Source organism: Lygodium microphyllum, chromosome 19, assembly GCF_053477565.2.
Source record: "Lygodium microphyllum isolate KBCC chromosome 19, Lygodium_microphyllum_v1.1.10, whole genome shotgun sequence".
Lineage (NCBI taxonomy): Eukaryota > Viridiplantae > Streptophyta > Polypodiopsida > Schizaeales > Lygodiaceae > Lygodium > Lygodium microphyllum.
This window is the reverse complement of record NC_141153.1, coordinates 104,792,399-104,812,695: the sequence shown is the minus strand read 5'-3', so window position 1 is coordinate 104,812,695 and position 20,297 is coordinate 104,792,399. Positions and strand designations below refer to the sequence as shown.

The 20,297-nt window shown below is 42.6% G+C and overlaps 1 protein-coding gene across 1 annotated transcript in view; it reads left to right on the top strand.

Annotated features, from left to right (window-relative positions):
* Nucleotides 1-4,619: 4,619 nt before the first annotated feature.
* Nucleotides 4,620-20,297, top strand: part of LOC148020237 (uncharacterized) — a 40,248-nt gene continuing 24,570 nt past the window's right edge. Inside the window, exon 1 of the mRNA XM_087700566.1 lies at nucleotides 4,620-5,015. Within this exon, the coding sequence (XP_087556692.1) occupies nucleotides 4,896-5,015 (120 nt within the window). The 5' untranslated portion in view covers nucleotides 4,620-4,895. The remainder of the gene's footprint in view (nucleotides 5,016-20,297) is intronic.

The window sequence follows — 20,297 nt, the reverse complement described above, 5'->3', positions numbered from 1 at the left end:
AAAATCATTTTATAACATGTATGTTTGTGAGAGAGGGTTGCATAGGAAGAAAATCATTTTTCATCTCATGAGCCTAACCAAGGCAAAAGATCCCCAACCCTTATACTTTAGATACTATAAAACCTTTTAGGGATACATGAAGAAGGTAGTATATTGGGCTCACATGTACATTGAAACTTCATTTGTAATTTGCACCCTTTAGGTTGATGACTGCAAGCTTCCATTACATTTTGAGGACTACTATAAAGCCTCCCTTAAGAGCAATATACTATAGGTTTCTCTTGAACATAATGAAGTCATATGAAGAATAACTCTATCTCTATCATCTTTTATAGCCAAATTCTTGATTTAGTGTATGCTAACACAAAAAGGCAGGAGGCCATTACAACCCATGAAAGGGTAGCTAGTTTTGGATTTGTTTTTTGCTTTCTTATGCATGTGTGGAAACCCATGGTGGTGGGTGACTCTTGTTTGATTTGAAATACTCAAGTGATTATTTTTGGACGATATGCTAACTTGCCTTGTGGTTGCTACATTGTGGTTGCAAGTGGTTCTTGCATTGCATTATTGAACAAATGCTTATTGTAGTGCTTGTAGTGACTAAAGAGTAGATTGATGTGAAAGACAAGAACACCATGTAATCTATGACTGCCCAAGAGTGTGGAATCAATGGGAGGCAAATGTCTATGCTTGGTGGCTCAATTAACTCATTGGGGTCATTGAAAAGAAAGAGATAGATTTGTGAGGAAGTAAGGATAGTAACTTATTTATTTCATAAAACTCTAGTATGTTTGCTAAATGGTTTATTAATTGAATATGTGGTAGTTAAAGTAGTCATGGTGTTGTTTTCTAGGGTTCATGACTAAGCATGGCAAGGCTTCCACTACAGAGACATAGTTTGACAATGTTCCATACTCATGTGAGCTTGAAATCACCAAAGCACATGCTACACCTGCTACACAAACCAATTGGGATACGAAAGACAATAAATGTATGGACCTTTGTATCTTACCCCTTTCTCAAATTCCCACTCTCCTTTGTATTGATATTATCTTTGGTTATGGGTTTGTTTTGTTATTTGAACCCTTTCTAATTGTTATTTATGAAGGTAAGAAGCAAATGGATCCACATAGCAAGAGTCTTGAGCCCACATAGACACATCCTACACTGTGGTCTCTTTGTATGCTTTGAAAAACACCAATTATTCTATAAAGTCACCACACAACTTCTCCTTCACTTTCATCCAACAATTGTTTATGATCTCTTAAGGTATTTCACCAAACTCGAAAAAACTTGAAAAAAAAGAATTGGTTGTAAAAGAAGAAAGCTTGCAAAAATAAAATCCCCACTTGAAACTTTTGAAAAAAGGATTGATTGCAAAAGAATCAAAATGGAAGCTCACAAAAATAAAATCTGTGAATTTGGCTTTGTATATTTCCCTTACTATTGTTGTAGTGGGCCATCCCTTCTTAAGTCATTGCACGATCCTCATGATCTAATACTTTTCTTTGTCAGTGAATTTAAACCTTGTCTTCATCCAAGCAAAGTCCCACAACTATTTGTCCCAAATGTCTGCCCACCTTCTCATACCCTTTAAGATTGAGAGCCATGGGAGGATCATAAGCATGTGGGCTACCCCAAATATCAAAAGATTGGGAGCCATGGGAGGATCATAAAAGCATGCGGACTAACCCCAATATTAAGCAATAGGGAAGCATCCCCTTTCACATCTCAAGATCCATTCTGGCAAGCCTTCTTCAACATATCACACCAAGCCTTGACAAGTGCATGTTTAGCTTCAAAATGTATGATAGAGATGCTACCATTGCCTAGTACATCTCACTTTTTAGCCGCACCCTCCCTTTGAGAGGGGCTTAATTCATCGCTCAATGCCTCGTCAACTCTACTTGCAGTTGAGCCTCACCTAGCCTCTTTGAGAGGGGTGCTGAGCATTGACAAGGGTTCAAATTACTTCAAGTTACTTGGATATATGTGAATTAGTACTTTACAGTTGGCTTTATTTGCATGAAATAATAACCGAGAATACATGAGTGCTCTCTCTTTCACCCTCTCCCTTCCCCCCTCCCCAAGGCTTTGTAGCTATACCATGGCATTATTGCTAGAAACACCTATATAGGGAGCAGTAGTGACTTTGAGCTCTGCCTGGTTTCCACTGTACGTGATTCCTATGCCTAGTAGTGAACCCTGATATGTGTGGCCTTACGAGAGAGCAGTCTTAGGATGTGCATATATTGTAGTGTTTCTTTCATTGAATAATACAATAATATATATTACTCTCACATATCGTGTTACCTTTTTGTGTTGTATTGAGTGAGTGCAAGTGCATTACCCTTCCCCCTTTCCCAAAAAAAAAAAAAAAGCTCAATGCCTTGTTCATAGTCTACCTAAATCTTATCACCAATGAGTTGATAACTTTTTTGAAAATGATTGTAATTTTAATTATTGTAAAATCTAAAGTCACCATTAAATTTTCCTAACATAATTGTAACTAGCTTTGGGCCGCTTCGAGATAGTTTTGCTGTCCTGAAGCGGCAAGCGAAGTTGTCGTATCGCATGGCAACTTCACTCAATAATCCATTTGTCATCTTTCTCTCTCCTCTTTTCCCTCTATGTTTCTAATTTTTTTCTTTACTCTCTCTCTCTCTCTCTCCCCCCAAATTCCCTGTCTAATTCTCTCTCTCTCTCTCTCTCTCTTTGCCTTCTATTTTAGTTTACTTTTCTCCTCTCCTGGTTTTCTGTCTCTCTCCTTGCTTTTCTTTCTCTCTCTATCTTTCTCTCCCCCTATCTCCTCTCTTTTCCTTCTCTCTCCCTCTCCTATTTTTTCATTTTTTTCTTCTTCGTGTCTCTCTCTCTCTCTCTTCATTCTCTTTTTACATTTTTCGTTTCTCTCTCTCTCTCTCTCTCTCTCTTTATCCTTTTATTCTCTCTCTCTCTCCTCTCTTTTTTTTCTCACTCATTCTCCTCAAATTTTAATTCTCTCTCTCTCTCTTTTTCTTCTTCTTCTTTCACTTTCTTTCCCCCCTTAAATCTCTCTTAAAGTATGTAAATTTTATCTTTCCCTTATATATAAATATATTTGGAAAAGGAGAGGGGAGGGGGTTTTGATTGAAAAAGGGAGGTTTAGAAAAGGGGTTAGGTTCAAAAAGCCCTATGGAGGTTTGGGGCTTTCCAAACCTACAATGAAAATATATTTTCTTGTTTTCTTTTCCTCTCTCTCTCTCTCTCTCTCTCTCTCTCTCTCTTGAATTTTATATTTCATCTCTCTCTAATTCTTTTTCTCTCTGTTCCCTCTCTCTCTCCCTCCCTCTTCTCTTCTTTCTTTTTTGCTCTTTGTATATTTCTCTCTCTCTCCTTTCTTATTTTTCTTTTCCTATCTTTTTCTTTCAAGTTTTTTTCTCTCACTCTCTTTTCTCTCTAAATATTTTTTATTCTCTCTCTATTTTTCTCTTTTCTCTTTTTCCATTTCTCTCTCTTTCAAATCATATATTTCCTCCTTTCTCTCTCTCTAAGTCAAAAACTATGTAAAAAAGTTTATTTAAAAAAAGACTATTCTCTTTTCTCTTTTCCCCCTCTTTTCGTCTTTTTCTCTTTCTTATTTTTAAAAAATCATTCTCATTTTTCTTATTCTTCTAAATTTGTCTCAAAGTGTGTGAAAAACTATGTCAAAAAATTTTAAATTAAAAAAACTTTTAAAAATATTTAATTAGTAAAAAAGTTTAAATTAAAAAGTTTATTGAGAGAGAGAGAGAGAGAGAGAGAGAGAGAGAGAGAGAGCCTAGGCCCTACACATGAGAGAGGGAGAGAGAGGGGGGAGGGAAAGAATAAAAAGGTTTAATTAAAAAAAAACTATTCTCTTTTCTCTTTTCCTACCTCTTCGCCTATTTCTCTTTCTTATTCTTTTTTTTAAAATCATTCTTCTTCTTCTATCTCCCTCTCAAAGTGAGTGAAAAACTCTGTTTGAAAAACTTTAAATTAAAAAAACTTTTAAAAATATTTAATCAAAAGAAAAGTTTAATGAGAGAGAGAGATTTAATTAAAAAGAAATTTGATTCAATTAAAGGAGAGAGAGAGAGAGAGAGAGAGAGAGAGAGAGAGTGTGTGTGTGTGTGAGAGAGAGAGAGAGAGAGAGAGAGAGAGAGAGAGAGAGAACATAGGCCTACACATGAGAGAAAGAGAGGGGGGAGAGGTGATGTATTTAATTAAAAAGGGGAGAGGGAAAAGAGAGAGAGAGAGAGATTATAAGTGAGAGAGAGGGGAGGGGTTTTAATTTAAAAGAAAAGTGTGAGAGAGAAGGGGGTGGGAATGGGTTTTTAATTAAAAAAGGAGAAGGAAAATAAAAAAAGAGATTGTACATGAGGAAGAGAGGAGGGGAGGAGGTTTCGATTGGAAAACGGAGGTTTGAAAAAGAGGTTAGATTCGAGAAGCCCTCTGAAAATTCGAGGCTTTCGAATTTACAATGAAAATAATATAATAATAATAATAATAAGATTTTAAGTGGTGTGGAATTTAAATCTCCACTTTTTAGATTATGCCCATGTGTTCACGTCACCCTTGAAATTAGGACGATTGCGATCGCTGTTAATGTTAGTATGGATTTATGAGCATCGAAGGAAGTAATGGCGAAAGTACTTGTACAACAAATCGAAATTTCTAGTCGCTTTGAGAACGATCGCATTTTTCACCCCACGCCGCCCTCCTCCTATCCTATCTCCTTGGCGCTGTGTCCGAGAGAGAGAAGTGAGCGAGTTGCAGGTTTGGCACTTCCATGCTAGCCTCGCAGTAGACGTTCGACAAACAGGGAAGTCGAAGTAGAACAGAAATAAGAAGGAGAAGAAGAAGATAGCAGAAGAAGAGGAGGAAGAGGAGGTTCGGTAATGGATCCGCAGTTTGCCACCCCCTCCCTCTCCAGCGACCGCCATGACGCCATCACCATACTTCTCTCGACGGCGCGCTCGCAAATTAGCCAAGGAAACCCTACGTTGGCCCTGCAAGCGGTAAGAGAGAGAGAGAGAGAGAGAGAGAGAGAGAGAGAGAGAGTAGGTCTATATGCTCGCGCGTTGTGCCAGTATCATATAGCCTTTACCGGCAGTCTTAGCACTGTTGGATGCATTGGTAACCTTCATCTCCAGCGTTTTCCGCAGCTTAGCAGTATACTGGTTACGAGAGACAAGACCCTCTCACAAGATAAGATAGAAAACCCTACAATCCTTTCTGTCTTTTCTTTTTGATGCCCTTCTATGCTGCCAATTAGATAGTTGCTTTTCAGAGGATATGGGGGTGGAAGAAGAAAGAAATAATTTACTTACTTCTATGGTATCTAATCTACATACTGATTGGGCACCCTCCAGTTGCTAAATTTTTAAGAACTAGCTGCAATCAGTCTCAAGGTCATTTTTATATTAATATACATAGGCCTTTTGCTGTTGTCATTGGTGCATTCGTGATCTCTGATCAAGTTGATGCTGCTGCTTCGTGTACATTAGGAAGCATACTGCACACAGAGGCTGATGTGCAAGGAGGTTCTTAGCTGGTCTCTTTCATTTTTACCACTTTAATCGTCATGGATGTCACCGGTATATCTTCTCCTCCTATCAAGCGTGTTGCTATGGAAAGTCTTGTATCAAGAATTTGGTGTTGAAGGGAATTTGAGAGTTGTTGTCCCCATTGTGGGGTTTCTTTGCGTGGGATTTCATGGCATAGAAGGAGCAAAATCTATCTGACGAGAATTTCTTTCCTTTTTGCCATTGCTCCCGATTTTGAAGATTGTGTCAATATACAACTTGGCTCTTTGGTAGTGTACATCTTTTGTTGAAGTAGGTTTTATGCATTATTGCTAGTTTGGCCATTGGGCTTTCAATGTTGTAGTTTAATGATCTTGATTCTTGTGGAATCATTGTATGCATGTAGTGGGTGTATACTTTTCCTCATTCATAAACTTGCTTAGATTCTCTTTAGCTAGAGTCCATAGTCAAAGTGTTCAATCTTTTGATCATTTAAGCGGATGCTTAACTATCACACTATCCTATTAGGGCCTTAGAGCTGGCGGTGTTGTGGTTTTTATGATGGTTGCTTATGATGATGGTTATTAACTTTTGTAATTGTGGTGAGTGCAATGTAAGACTTTATGGAGTAGACCATAGGTTTTATGATCATTATGTGGACATTACAATGAACAATGGCATCGACATATTGCTAGACTTAGTATTTTATGGTTTTAATAGATCATAAAGAGTCGTTTTTGTAGATAGCCTTCAAATGTGGTCTCATGAGTTTCTAAAACTTATTTGTTGATATGTTCATTTTCAAATCTTCCATATCCTGTGATTCATTGCACCTTTTTAATTTTCACAATCTATACTTAACTACAAATGATATTGGGATTTGTGTCAATCATCATCTTGAAATTTCCGACTGCTTTTAGTGTGTATTTATAGTACTGTGTGCACTTGGTTTTGCCATGTTGTTGGAGCTTTTCAATTTGGTTTGTCTCTCAGCTTTAGATATATTTTTGATGAAAATAGGGCTATTTAATTGGATTATAGGATTGATTTGATTATACTTTAGGATGGTAGGTGGCACACAAAGTATGAGGTGTTATTCAAGTTTTGATAGGTTGTTAATATTTTGGAAGAAGTTTTTATTATAGATCAAATGAAGTAAGGAGACTTACTTATGCTAAAGATTGAGGCTAGGTACTTGGACCCAATGTTTGGAGGATGATGTCAACTTGGTGGACCATTTCTATGGTCTTAGCTCTGCTAGCTTGTGGCTTGTGTTGGGCTACTAGAGCATGCTCCACCAACATTAAATGCTGGCCGACTCGTCCCTATTTTGGCATTGTTTTTTTCTTTATATATCCAGCTCCCTCCTCATTTAGATCATCATCACCTACAAATTCTTTGGAGAGAGGGAGCCGGTGCTAGTGTCTAGGAGCTAGAGGTTCATTGTTATATGTGTCATTCTTGTGTTTGTTATATGGATTTCATTTTTCGAGCACATCTTTGAGTTCTCCTCTTTTGCAGTGTTCTTTTGTTTTCTTTCTCTTTTGTCTTGTGTTCAACAGTTTATTTTAGGCCTTGTCTATGCTTCCATTGTTGCTCCACTTTTGACATGGTATTAGATTGCAGGATCCAGGGTTTTGCTGCGATTTTTCTGTTGATTACAAGTCTTTCTCCCCTTGCTTTGATCTAGCGACTTGTTGGTGGTGGTTTTCAGCCCGAGTGTACTCAGTTGCTGCTTGTGTTTTCAGATTGACACTGTGTGTTTTCAATTTGTGCCTGATTTCAACTTGCAATCGTTAGTTTGCTGTATTAAATGCTCGTTTTTGGTTTTTTACCCCTAACCATGCCTGGGCAATTGTTTTTACTGGCTGTTTTACCTTTTCTGGCAATTTTTGATTGGGTTTTCTTCCTTTTAATGTAGTTGCCCTTCGCTTCTAATAAGTTTTTTGGTTATATTGCATGCAAACTCTCATTTTGTGACATCTTTGCTATTGGTTTGGCTGTATTCTCTCTTTGCATACCTTCTATTCTCTATCTTCTCTTCTTATCCTCTCCAAATGGCTCCTCGTTGCACTTCTACAAATGATAAGCTACGTGGACCTAACTATCTTACATGGAGTATTGTGATAAAAGCTTGGTTTGTGTAGAGGCGGATTCGGTACGTTGTATGTGGAATTATTTCTCGGCCTCAACATCTTGTTTCTTTTCCTGAGGATTTTAATGAGGATAGTCATGAGAAAGTTGTGTTTACATTGAATTCGAATGATGTATGTGGATATTTTGCATTGCTTCGGTGTATCGCTAAAGTTCTGTTGGGGGTTACCTGAGATCTCCTGCAGGACATTCCTAGAAATATGGTTGAAGCTTTAGATGTTATACGAGACATCTTTCACCATGCATGCAGAGACCCTTTATGGATAACTTCAGTAGATGAAGTTTAAGCTAAAGGACACCATTTAGTCTTTTTTACTTTGTGTTACACAGGTATAGGATCAGCTTCAACACATGCAATTTGCCCTTTAGAGGCACATCTCGTGGAAATGGTACTCAACAAGCTCCCTTCGAAGCTTGATGGAGTGGCGAATGCTTTGAGGGTGTAGACATCATCTACATTGGTGAGATTTACACATATGTTCTCGATGCTACTTGAACCTCAGGAATCCTTGTGTTTATAGGGGAGGCTTCTATCTCATTATGGAGATTCTAGTGAGGCTTTTACAGCTTTAGAGAGAGGGTGATAGAAAGGAGGACTATTTATTGTCATTGTGGTAAGAAGGGCCAATTGTGAAAGGATTGCAAGGAGTTAGCAGCCTCACGGAAGGAGGAGAAGAAGAAGTGAGATGTGGACTCTTTCTAGTCCAGGTGATGCAGTCATCCCTCACAACTCTAGTGTACCGGAGAGGGAGTGAGAGGAAGGAGAGGTAGGACAGTCATGCGTCATCTATATAGGTATATAGATGCACAGGTTCTAGAGAGTGTTAGCAGTCGTGTGTGTCTTGTGTGGTCATGTCATGAGGACGTATTTTTGAAACCTCACTTAACATGTGGATTAATTTTTAATCACATGATTAAGTAAATGTTACACATGTGAGGTGCAATTGGGGTTAGAGTAAATTTACGAGCCTGGAACCTAAAGAAATCACAGGATGTTAAAGGCAAAAGTTGCTATAAGTTATGCCGCACAGGTACTTGGTGGTATCTGGTGCCAGTTGTTGGCCTAGGTTATTCATTTGGCCATAAGTGTCAGTTGTGGTGACACTAAAGAAGTGGCGTTTAATGGTACTTAACGCCAATCTGATGGTCAAAGATGGCGCAAGACACTCGAGAATAGGAAGAAACGAGTCAATCTTCTCGTTCCATGCATGCGGAGCCTGCTTGAGGCCATACAAGGCCTTCTTCAACCTGCAAACTTTCCCATTCGAGGATCCAAAGCGAGGAGGCTGCTCAACATAGATCTCCTCCTGCAAGTCACCATTCAGAAAGGTCGACTCCACATCCAACTGATAAATAGGCCATCTCCTATGGCCAACCAAGCCAAGAACAACATGAAAAGTCGCCATACGAGCAGTGGGGGCAAAAGTATCATGGAAATCAATGTCTGGGCGCTGAGCAAAACCTTTAGCAATAAGGCGAGCCTTGTACTTGTCCAAAGAACCATCGCTAAGGTACTTGGTCTTGAAGACCCACTTGATACCAATCACCCTCTTGTGAGACGAGGCACAAGAGAACAAGTGCCATTCTTCTCAATAGCCTCCAACTAGGCTTCCACGGTCTTCCGCCAATGATCAGACTACAAAGCCTCCTTCACTGAAGTGGGCTCTTGATTCTGCATAACACGGGTCAACAAACAATAGTTGGAGCAAACAAGCTTCGAAGAATGTGCCTGGTTTCTCCGTGACCTCCGTGGTCCATCCTGCGGTTCTCACTCCTTAGGGACCCTCTCAATCCCTGAATCTCGAAGTGTGTCACGGGCCCAACGAGGAGGAGGACGAATCTCTCCCCGTCGCTCTCCATCTGTTAAAGACTCAGGAACATCCATCGGCGGAAGCTCCTCGAGGGTGGCCGATGGAAGAGAAAACTATGAATCAAAAGAAGAATCTCCATCAAGAGGCTCTGGCTCCAAAGGAACTGTCTTGGGAGCCCAACTCTCCCCTGGATCTCCAAGGACGGGGTGCTCCTCACCCCCCTCTGTGGCTGGAACTTTCACAAACCGCACATCTCGGCTCGTGTAGACATCCCGCTTGACGGGATCAAACAAATGATAACCTTGGGATTGGGAGCTATAGCCAACAAAAACCTGTCGTCGGGAAGCTGTCTCGAACTTATCACACTGCGTTCTTCGGAATGTGTACATAAGCGTCACATCCAAAGATCCTGCAATAAGAGACATTAGGCTTAGTCTCGAAGTAAGCCATAAAAGTGTCATCCTGTCAACGGCCGAAGTGGGAGATTGATTAAGGATGTGAACTGTAGTAGCCACTGCCTTGGCCTATAGAAACTGAGGTGTTTGCCGGTGCTCCATCATGGTGCGTGCCATCTCGATTACACTTCGGTTTTTCCGCTCCAAAATGTCATTCTCTTAGGGAGTGTTGGTGTTAGCAAACTCCTGGTGAATGTCCCTATCTGCACAAAAACGAGCAAACTCATTAGACATAAATTCACCGCCCTTGTCTGAACGCAAGGTCTTTAGTCGCCGGCCAGAACAGTTGTCCTCAAAGAGAAGCTAATCCTTGAAGTGAGAGAAAGCCTCCGACTTCAAAGTCAAGAAATAGGCCCAAGTCATCCTGCTGTAGTCATCTATGATCAACATGAAGTACAAGCTTCCCTTCAGGGACTCGGTTCTCATTGGGCCACAAAGATCCGTAGATACAAGCTCCATGGGTGAAGTAGACCGCCTAGAAGCTTTGTTGGGAATCGCATCCCGATGCAGTTTCCCACGAATGCAGGAGACACATGGCTGATGGCTCACCACTATGTCCGGCAATTTTCGGACAAACGATCCTCGCGACGCCTTTGGAAGGTACTTGTAGTTCAGGTGGCCAAACTGAGCATACCATAACTCGGACTGTGTCTGAGAAGTAAGAAGAAGAGAAGTAAGAGCTGAAGAAGACTTCAATTTGTAGACACCATTTTCCTTATACCCTGCAGAGAGAACCTTTCTTGATCCACGATCAAGGACTCGAACAATATCATTGTTAAACTCCACCAAGAGGCCAAGAGCACAAATCTTATGGACTGAAAGTAAATGATACCCCAAAGCTGGCACATGCAACACCTCAGAGGTGTGGGTACCACCGCATCCATGTGGAATAAGTTGCATCTCACCCCTCGTAGCAATAGGCACAGAAGAGCTGTCTCCAATGAGAATCTGCCCACGCGGTCGCAAATGGGCAACACCAATGTAAGGAGTCATGTGCCGTGAGGCTCCAGTGTCCACAATCCACTCTCGAGCCTGGGGAGCTGTCATTGTAGCATCAGAAATCTTCGGTGTAGAGTCCTCAATGAATGCTAAGTGTAGAAAAGCAGTCGATGAGGGTGCAACCACCGCTTCAGAGTCCTTCGTGTCCTTCTTCTTGGTATCCTTTTTGTCTTTGTCGGGGCAATCCTTCTTCTAGTGATTGGTGTTTCCATAAATATGGCAAGTCGATTCCTTCTCCTTGTCCTTCTTGGATTTGTTGTCCTCTTTCTTCTTCTTTTGGTCCTTCCCCTTCTTCTGAGAGGCTTGACCAACCAATGCCTCCGATTTGGAAGCATTCTGTCCCTTCAATTGTTCCTCTTGGTCCAAGACCATAGGAACCCACTCCTCCCACCGAAGAGTCGACTCCCGCCCTGATGCAATAAGAGCGGAATAAAAAGTACCGAATCGTGGCGGCAACTGGGATAGTAAAGTGATTGCCATGTCTTCGGAGGAAATAGGTTTCCCCGCATTTTGAACCTACATTTGAAGCTGCCAAAGCTTGTTGATGTGTTCCCGAAGCGAAGAAGACTTATTCACGGACAAGGTCTACATCTGCACCTCCAAAGAAACCCTCTTCATCAGGGTCATTCAGTTGTACATTTGGTCGAGCTCCAGCCATATCTCACAAGCTACCGTCAAGTGCTCGATGTAAGCTATCACGGCTGTGGTGCAAGATAGAAACAGAAAAGATCGAATCCTAGCATTCAAATTGTCTCAATGAGATTGTCCTTGGTCAACTCCGCACGAGCATTGGTAGAGAGTTTGGACTCATCCTTCACTGAGGGCCTGTTAATCTCCTCCGCCAGTTCGGCCAAATCATAAGACTCTAAAATGGCCAACATCATCACCCGCCAGATGCGGTAATTGTCACCATCAAGCTTTTGATCTGATGGAAGAGCCGGTAGGACAGGCACCTTCCTGTCCATGATCGCATGGAACTCCAAATCAGTCTTTGTAGACATGTTAACTTGCAATACCTGCACAAACGCAAAATCAGCCCCCTCTGACTGTGAAAACGCAGCCTTCTAGGGCTGGTTCCTCCATTGCCCAAACCTTCTTCACTCGCCAGAGGCGATGAAAAGGTAAAATCTACAATGGAAGGCCTCAAACGCAGCCTTCCTCCCCTTTGAACAGCAATAACCTGCAGCAAATTCACCGATTAGACTCCTTTCCTGAATGCTCGCTCGCTTTAGCCTTGATCCGATGCGCAGCCCTCTTGCTCGCCCTCGAATCTTGGAAACGCAGCCTTGTGTCACGCTGAAATCTCCTCTTCAGATAGGTTCAGCCCTCAATCAGTCCATCTTCACCGCTCTGATACCATGTCTGTGATAAGCTGCGGATCTAGAGCATGACACAAGCTATGGTGGATGAAAGATGAAGACCAAACTCATAATGACATGAATAAGTAGAGACAAACTGTTACACAAGTGAATTAGGTTCCAAGATAGATTAGCTTGGACTCATAAACACAATCTTGTGTAAGATTGACAATGACACTACACTTAACTGAAAGTACAAAGCATCATCACATTGTATTCATTTCATATTCAAGTACAATGCTTTATAGAGTTTGGGTTGTTCCACCTTCCTCATTGTGCATATGGGATTTAGGACAGCTCTTTCAACACCCCCCAAATGATGAGTCCCTACACTTGCTGGCTTTTGCCCCCCCTTCATGATAACATGGCCCGGAAGACTAGCTCATAGGTAGACTAGTCAAGTTAAAGCTTGAGACCTTACATCTTTGGCAAGGGTTTTACAAATCAAATCCACTAAGGGAAACATAGAGATCCACTATGGGAACAAATTTCTTAGAACAACTTGTCAGAGTTGTTGATGGTAGCGGAAGTATCTCTTTCTTTTTCTTCATTCATAAATTGACTTTGGTGATGGTCATTCTGCATATGTTGTGTTCTTTTCTTGTGGAAGCATTCACCGACAATATGGCTAGTTTTACCACAATAATGACATGTCATTCGACTTCTGTTGTGGGTGTTGAATTCTCGATCTCTTCCTTTGGGTCTAGTAGCTCCTCTAGTGTATAGGAGGTTTTCCCTTGAGCTGGTCTCTTTTACATCTTTGCTTTTAAATTTGCTTTCTCCATCAAGCAGTGAGTGCTCAATATCTTTGAGTGAGAGACTCGGAACATTACTTAGAGTGGACACAAGGTTCTCATATGGATCCTTGTTTACACTTGTAAGCAGTACGGCTATTGCTTCATCTTCATCAATATTCTTCTTAAGAGTTACAAGCTGGGTTTTTAGGTTCTTGAACTTGTTAATGTGCGTGGTCATAGAAGCACTGTCTTTGATATCTAGCTTATAAAACTGTATGAGGAGTTTTACCTTTGAGTTCTTTGCTTGGGTACCAAACATTCTGTCAAGTTCCTCCCAAGCGGTTCTAGCATTTCTAATGCCAGATATATAATGTAGCACATCATCACTTAGTCCCCAGGCAATGATGCCTAGTGCTTTATTATTCATCTTTTTCCATTCTTTGGTTTTGAACTGGTCTTCTTCAACGAACCCGTCTTCATCATCTTCCTTCTTGTTATCTGCATCATCTTCAAACAGGTCCCACAAGTCCTTTTGCATCAGGTGATACATGGTCTTTTCCTTCCAGGCATGAAATCCTTCATCGTTGAATTTAGCTATTTGCTCAATCTCTGCCATGTTGCTAAACTTCAGTTAACCAGCAAAAGATTGTATTTTACTGTGTCAAGAGACACAAGAGAATCAGTGTCAAATTGACACTAGTTGAGTGTTAATGGATACTAGTCGATACTTGATCTGCTTTCTCTCAGGAACTTCGTGGATGGCTACTGAGCTTCCTCGGGCACTTCCAGAATAGTAATGAACTTCAGAGAGTATTGCTTAGTGATTAAAATCACTGTTGATGATGGTAGTGAGAAAAGGAACAAGGTTGCCAAGCTTTTCAAATTTCTGGATATGGCTTCCACTAGGGTTTCACACAGTCGATTGTTCTTTCAGTTCGTGCAGCTCAACGAGTTGACCATTGCCCAAGATATTGCATGGGGAGTAGGCTTGCATAGTGAGCTTCAAAAGCCCTATGCTCGCAGGGTTGATCGCGAACTGTATGATTGGCGATAGCAGTACGACCGTGGATAGGTGCAGACAGGACAGCGTGTTTCGATTTCTGCAATGTTGGAGCTGGGAAGCAGTAATGTCGTCGATTGAGGTGCTAGGATGAAGCGTCTTGAGCAGAGGAAGATACCTCCAGATGGAATCACTTGAAGATATGGCCCGTAGAGAGAGATCCAAAAGCTCCAAGGTGGGTAGGTGCAGTCTGGCTATGGCTGCCATAAGGTCCAACTGAGATTTGAAGTTGAAATTGGAGATATGAGCTGAATGTGAGTTGGTTAGAGATTACCAGAGGTGAAGGGAGACTAGAGATTCGGAGTATGAGCTGTGCCATGTCCAATTGGGCTCTGATACCATGTGAGAAGCTGCGGATCTAGAGCATGACACAAGCTATGGTGGATGAAAGATGAAGACCAAACTCATAACGACATGAATAAGTAGAGACAAACTGTTACACAAGTGAATTAGGTTCCAAGATAGATTAGCTTGGACTCATAAACACAATCTTGTGTAAATCGACAATGACACTACACTTGACTGAAAGTACAAAGCATCATCACATTGTATTCATTTTATATTCAAGTACAATGCTTTATAGAGTTTGGGTTGTTCCACCTTCCTCATTGTGCATATGGAATTTAGGACAGCTCTTCCTAGAGCATACATCATTTGTCTATTTTTCAACATGTCAGAGTGCAACGATGCGGAAGCGTAAGACAAAGACTGAGAGAGAGTGAAAACACAGAGAGGAGAGAGAGAGAGAGAAAAGGAGACAGTGTAAACGCAGAAAATCTGCGGTATAGTATGCTGTATAAGAGTGTAGAAATACACAAGGGGACAAAGGAAATATATGCGTATGTCTCCGACTTGATGACCTTGATCTCCATCAGCCCAAGCACAATCTGTCTCAGCCAACAGTTCTCAAGATCAGAATCTGAAATAATGAATGTTGGAGTGTCCACAAAATCGACTGTAAATAGCCGAAAAAATAGGAATTCTCAGCACCAGGTCGGCTGCATTTAATGCAGCCGACGACTGTAGAAAAATTGGCCGACTACACAGCCCTGCTGATGTGGCATCCTGCCTGTTGCTGTACGCTGCTGACGTAGCATTCGTACTTCTCTGTTGTCCGACTATCCAGGAAATGACACTGGCTAACAAAGTTGCCCAACCAATTTAATTATTGGCGAGTCAGATTATTTTTTAGGGCATCAAAATAATTATTAGATTAATTTTCAATATTTAGAGACTGAAAATTAATATTTAATTATGGATAATGCTGGAAAAACCATTTGGAAAGGTTGCCACTTGTCAAAAATGCCCATACAAGATTGAAAAACGTCTTTAGAGGTTGGAGAGAGGTATTTTTAGTGTATTCAGCCTGTAGGAGAGAGGGAGGAGATATTGCTAGTCTGATTTGCTTCCATTGGAGGACCTTCTGAGGCAGCCAAGGGCAGGAGAAGACCAATCAATAGCAGGTGACAATATCTACAGGTTGTTGCGATAGGGCAGTAGCAGTAAATGATTGATTTTGTTCATTTCTTTGTATCTATAAGCTATTGTGGTGGGGCAGCAGTTGCATTTGACCGATTTTCAGTCATTCTTTGCGACAAAACTCTGAATTTTCTCTCTCTACAGCTTTCTCTCTCATCTCTTAGCCAGTTCATAGCCTTGCTCCGAAGATCCCAGCATCTGGACCCTTGGAGATTAAGAAATTGCAATTTTCTTTGTTGTAAATCCTAATTTACAGTAGAAATTAGGGTTTAGTAGTTGCCTCGGGAAGCGTTTCAGAAATTGGAAGCTCCAAGACTTGGATTCAACAGGGCTGAAGGTGAATTTCAGCTAAATTCAGGTGGAGGACTAGCCAGCAATTGAATTTGGGGCATTTCCATCGTATATGAAGTGGGTGAAGGCCAATTAAGTGCCCGAATCAAGGGGCAAATCAAATTGAGGACTTGCTAGTCACTTTGGACAGCAAGGGGAGTTTGGATTGCGAAGGGGATGGGGAGAATTCCATTGTAAATCAACTTTTTCTTCAATAAAGCTAAAGAAATACCAAAAGGGACGCCAATTTTGGGGCCAATCAGGTATGCATTGTCCAAGATCAGTAGGTAAATTTGTATTTTCAGATTTGCATTTATTGTTTGTTGCTGTAATTAAGTTGTGATTAGGGATTTACCACCCTATTTGAGGAGGAAGACTGGTTACAAGTCATCTCTTGCCTATGAGCCTTAGTCCGAGTTAGAAGAGGATATTAGGAGCTCTGACATTGTCTTTGTCTATCATTTTATGTGTTTTAGATACTTTAGATAGAGGACACATCAATATATTTTCTATTTGTGCACTTTTGGCTATTTTTCAAAGGTTTGACTATATTTAGGGCTTTTTCTATTTTTTGTCTATATATAGGCAGCTTGTCTTCCCACTTTCATTACCCATTATGCATCATTGATTCTTCGTGATTAGCTAGCCCTCTTCATTCTTTCATTCCCTTGCTATCGTTTGGCGCCCACATTGATGCGTAGAGCTGCGTGTTGGACTGACTGTTGCAGCTTTGTACCTTTAGCCATTGTAGTCACAATGTTTCTTCTCTCTCCTGTGTTCTCTTTGTCTCCTCTTCGTGTTCGGTTTCCTCTTTCCATTGCACACTCTCACATGGCATTAGAGCCATGCGTGAAAGCTAGAGATGTCGAGGAGGGTGCTATCCACGACAAAACTTGCTAGGCGTTATCCCCACTTGCTATAGACCTTGCACTTGGAGTCACACCAAGTAGGGTGGCTTGTTTCCAACCCATTTTATGGCTGCGTTTACTAGGCCAGATTTGCGTTTTGCTCTTGGGCTACCGGGTTGGGTAGCACCATTATTGCACTCGAGCGACGTCAAATAGGTTGGGCGACCATTCTATTGGCTGAGTGACACCAAAATAGACCTGCCTTTCTTACAAGCAGCCCTCGACACGTGCCACAGAACCAAGCCTTGCATTACGTGCATTTTTGTGCAAGCAGCTCCTATATCTTTGCGTTTTGCGCATCAGTCATCCTAGGGGGTAGGCTTTAAGGCTGAGTCGTAGCTCTTCTTAGCTGGGCGACACCGTTCTTTGTTGGGTGGTGAAACCAGCCTTTCTTCTTGAAAAGGGTGATAATTTCTTGATTTAAGTACTTCATTACAACAATCAATAAGTAAACATGAAACCAATCGTCCTTTCGTGGATGGGTAGTAATTCCCTGATTACAACTTAGTTACAACAACAACATTTATTACAAAACTGAGAAATGCAAATTAACTTACAATCTTGGACAATGGACACGTTGTTGGCATCCAAATTGGTGTCCCTTTCGGTATTTCTTTAAATTAATTGAAGAAGAAGTTGATATACAATGGGATCTTGTTGTCCAATATGACCAACAAGTCTTCAATTTGATTTGCCCCTTGATTTAGGCAATCAATTGCCTTCACTTGCTTTGATGGAGATGGAAAGTGACCCAAATTCATTGATTTGCTAGTCTCTCCACTTGAACTTGATTGAAAACAGCTTTAGCTTTGTTGAATCCAAGTCTTGGAGCTTCCAATTTTTGACATGCTTCTTGAGGCTGTTGCTAAACCCTAATTTTGTCAGAGTGCAGCGGTGCGGAAGCGTAGGACTGAGAGAGAGAGAACGCAGAGAGAGAAGGGAGAGAAAGAGACAGTGTACACTGAAGATCTGCTGTATAAAGAATGCTGAATACAAAGATATACACGGGCGCAGTGCGCTGGACTGCGTGTCTCCACCTCGACGATGCGACCTGCTGTCCACCTCGAAGTCTGCTGCAGTCTGCACTGTCTGCTGTCAGAAATCTGCGAACAGAGACAGAGATCTGCACGGCACCGGTCTGTAATCTGCGACAGAGAATAGTGGGCAGACTGCTGAAAACGTCAGCAATAAATAGGCGAAAAATCACCTAGAACGGGGCTCAAAACTGGGGCGCAGCCTGGAATAAGTGGCTGCAGGCAGTCGGACTGCCACGTGGCAGTCCGACTGCACAGTCCGACTGTGCAGCAGTGCTGCTGGTCCGACTGCTGCAGCTGGACAGGCTATGATCAGGCTATGATCTCTGACACCCCCTCTCAGAGCCTGGACAGGGCAGAAGCCTGAGGGATCTGGAATGTTGCCGAAGTAGAGCCTGAGGAAGCGCCTTCGTAAACAAATCCGCAAGGTTATCCTCCGTCTTGCAATACTCCACAGTGATGGTCTCATCCAAAAGCTTTTCTCGGATGAAGTGGTACTGGATCTCAATGTGCTTCGTCCGGGCATGAAAAACAGGATTCCTCGCCAAGGCAATGCAACTCTCATTGTCACATCGCAGCAATGTAGGACGAGTCTGGGGGCACCCAAGCTCCTCCAACAGTCTCCGAAGCCACACAACCTCGCATGTGGTGGAAGACGCGGCCCGATACTCCGCCTCAGTAGACGAAAGGGCTACCGTGGGCTGCTTCTTGCTGCTCCAAGAAATAACACCTGCACCCAAAGTAAAGCAGTAACCTGTTGTAGACCGCCTGTGGTCCACGTCACCGGCCCAATCCGAGTCGCTCCAACCTGCAAGTACAAGATCTGACCCATCTGTCCCTGCGGGGTAATGAATCCCCAAATCAGACGTCCCCCTCAGATACCGAAGTATCCTCTGAGCAGCCTGCCAATGCACCATCTTAGGTTCACTCATGAACCCTGCCAAGAGCCCAACAGCAAAACATAGATCAACCCTGGTGTTGAGAAGCCAAATCAAAGACCCTATCAACTGTCGATAGCGGGAAGCATCCGCCAAAGGAGAAGCTGAGTGGGAAGTGGCCTTCCAGTTCGGATCCATAGGAGTAGAGAGGGCCCGACAATCTTCCATCTCAAAAGACACCAAGAGCTCCTGTACATATCTCTGTTGGGAGAGAAAGATCCCCCTCTGAGACTGAAAAATCTCATGTCCTAAAAAGAAATGGAGTAGCCCCAAATCCGTCATCTCGAACGTCCGATGTAAAGCTGACTTTGTCTCCTGGACCTGCTGTGCATCATCACCTGTGACAATCAAATCATCAACATATAATACAAACAGCACACAACCATCCTCGGAAGTGTGAACATACAGCTGCGGATCGGCCTTGGACCGCCGATATCCCAACTGAGTCTGGAGGAACGAATCAATCTTCTCGTTCCAAGCTCGCGGGGCCTGCTTGAGACCATACAGGGCCTTCTTCAACCTGTAGACTTTCCCATCCGAAGAACCAAAGCCAGGAGGCTGCTCAACGTAGATCTCCTCCTTCAAATCACCATTCAGGAAGGCCGACTTCACATCCAACTGATAAACAGGCCATCTCCTATGGCCAGCCAAAGCAAGAACAGCTCTAATGGTTGCCATACGAGCTGTAGGGGCAAAGGTGTCATGACAGTCAATCCCTGGGCGCTGGGCAAAACCCTTAGCAACAAGGCGAGCCTTGTGCTTATCCAAAGTACCATCACTGAGATATTTGGTCTTGAAGACCCACTTGACTCCAATCACCTTCTTCTTCGGGGGGCGTGGCACAAGTGACCAAGTGCCATTCCTCTCAATAGCCTCCAACTCAGCTTCCATAGCTTTCTTCCATGGGGCGGACTGTAAAGCCTCCTTCACGGAGGTGGGCTCTCGATCCTGCATAACTCGGGACATCAAACAATAATTGGAGCAAACAAGCTCCGAAGAATGCGCCTGGTGCCTCCGTGACCGCCGCGGACCATCCTGCGGTCCCCACTCCTCAGGAACCCCCTCGATCCCTGAATCACGGAGTGTGTCACGGGCCCAGCGAGGAGGAGGCCGAACCTCCCCTCGTCGTTCTCCATCAGTAGAAGACTCTGGAATGTCCACCGGTGGTAACTCCTCAGAAGGATCCGGTGGAACAGTAGACTCTGTGTCAGAAACAGAATCATAATCAAACGGCACAGGCTCCAGTGGAACTGTAGAAGGAGCCAAACTCTCCCCTGGATCTCCAAGAACGGGATGCTCCTCCCCCGTTGAAGAAGCCGGAACCTCCACAAACCGCACATCACGGCTAGTATATACATCCCGCTTGACGGGATCATAGAGTCGGTAGCCTTGGGACTGGGAGCTGTAGCCAACAAATACCTGTTTGCGGGAAGCCGCTTCGAATTTGTCACGGTGACCTTTGGGAATGTGAACATAGGCATCACACCCAAAGACCCGAAAGTAAGAAACATC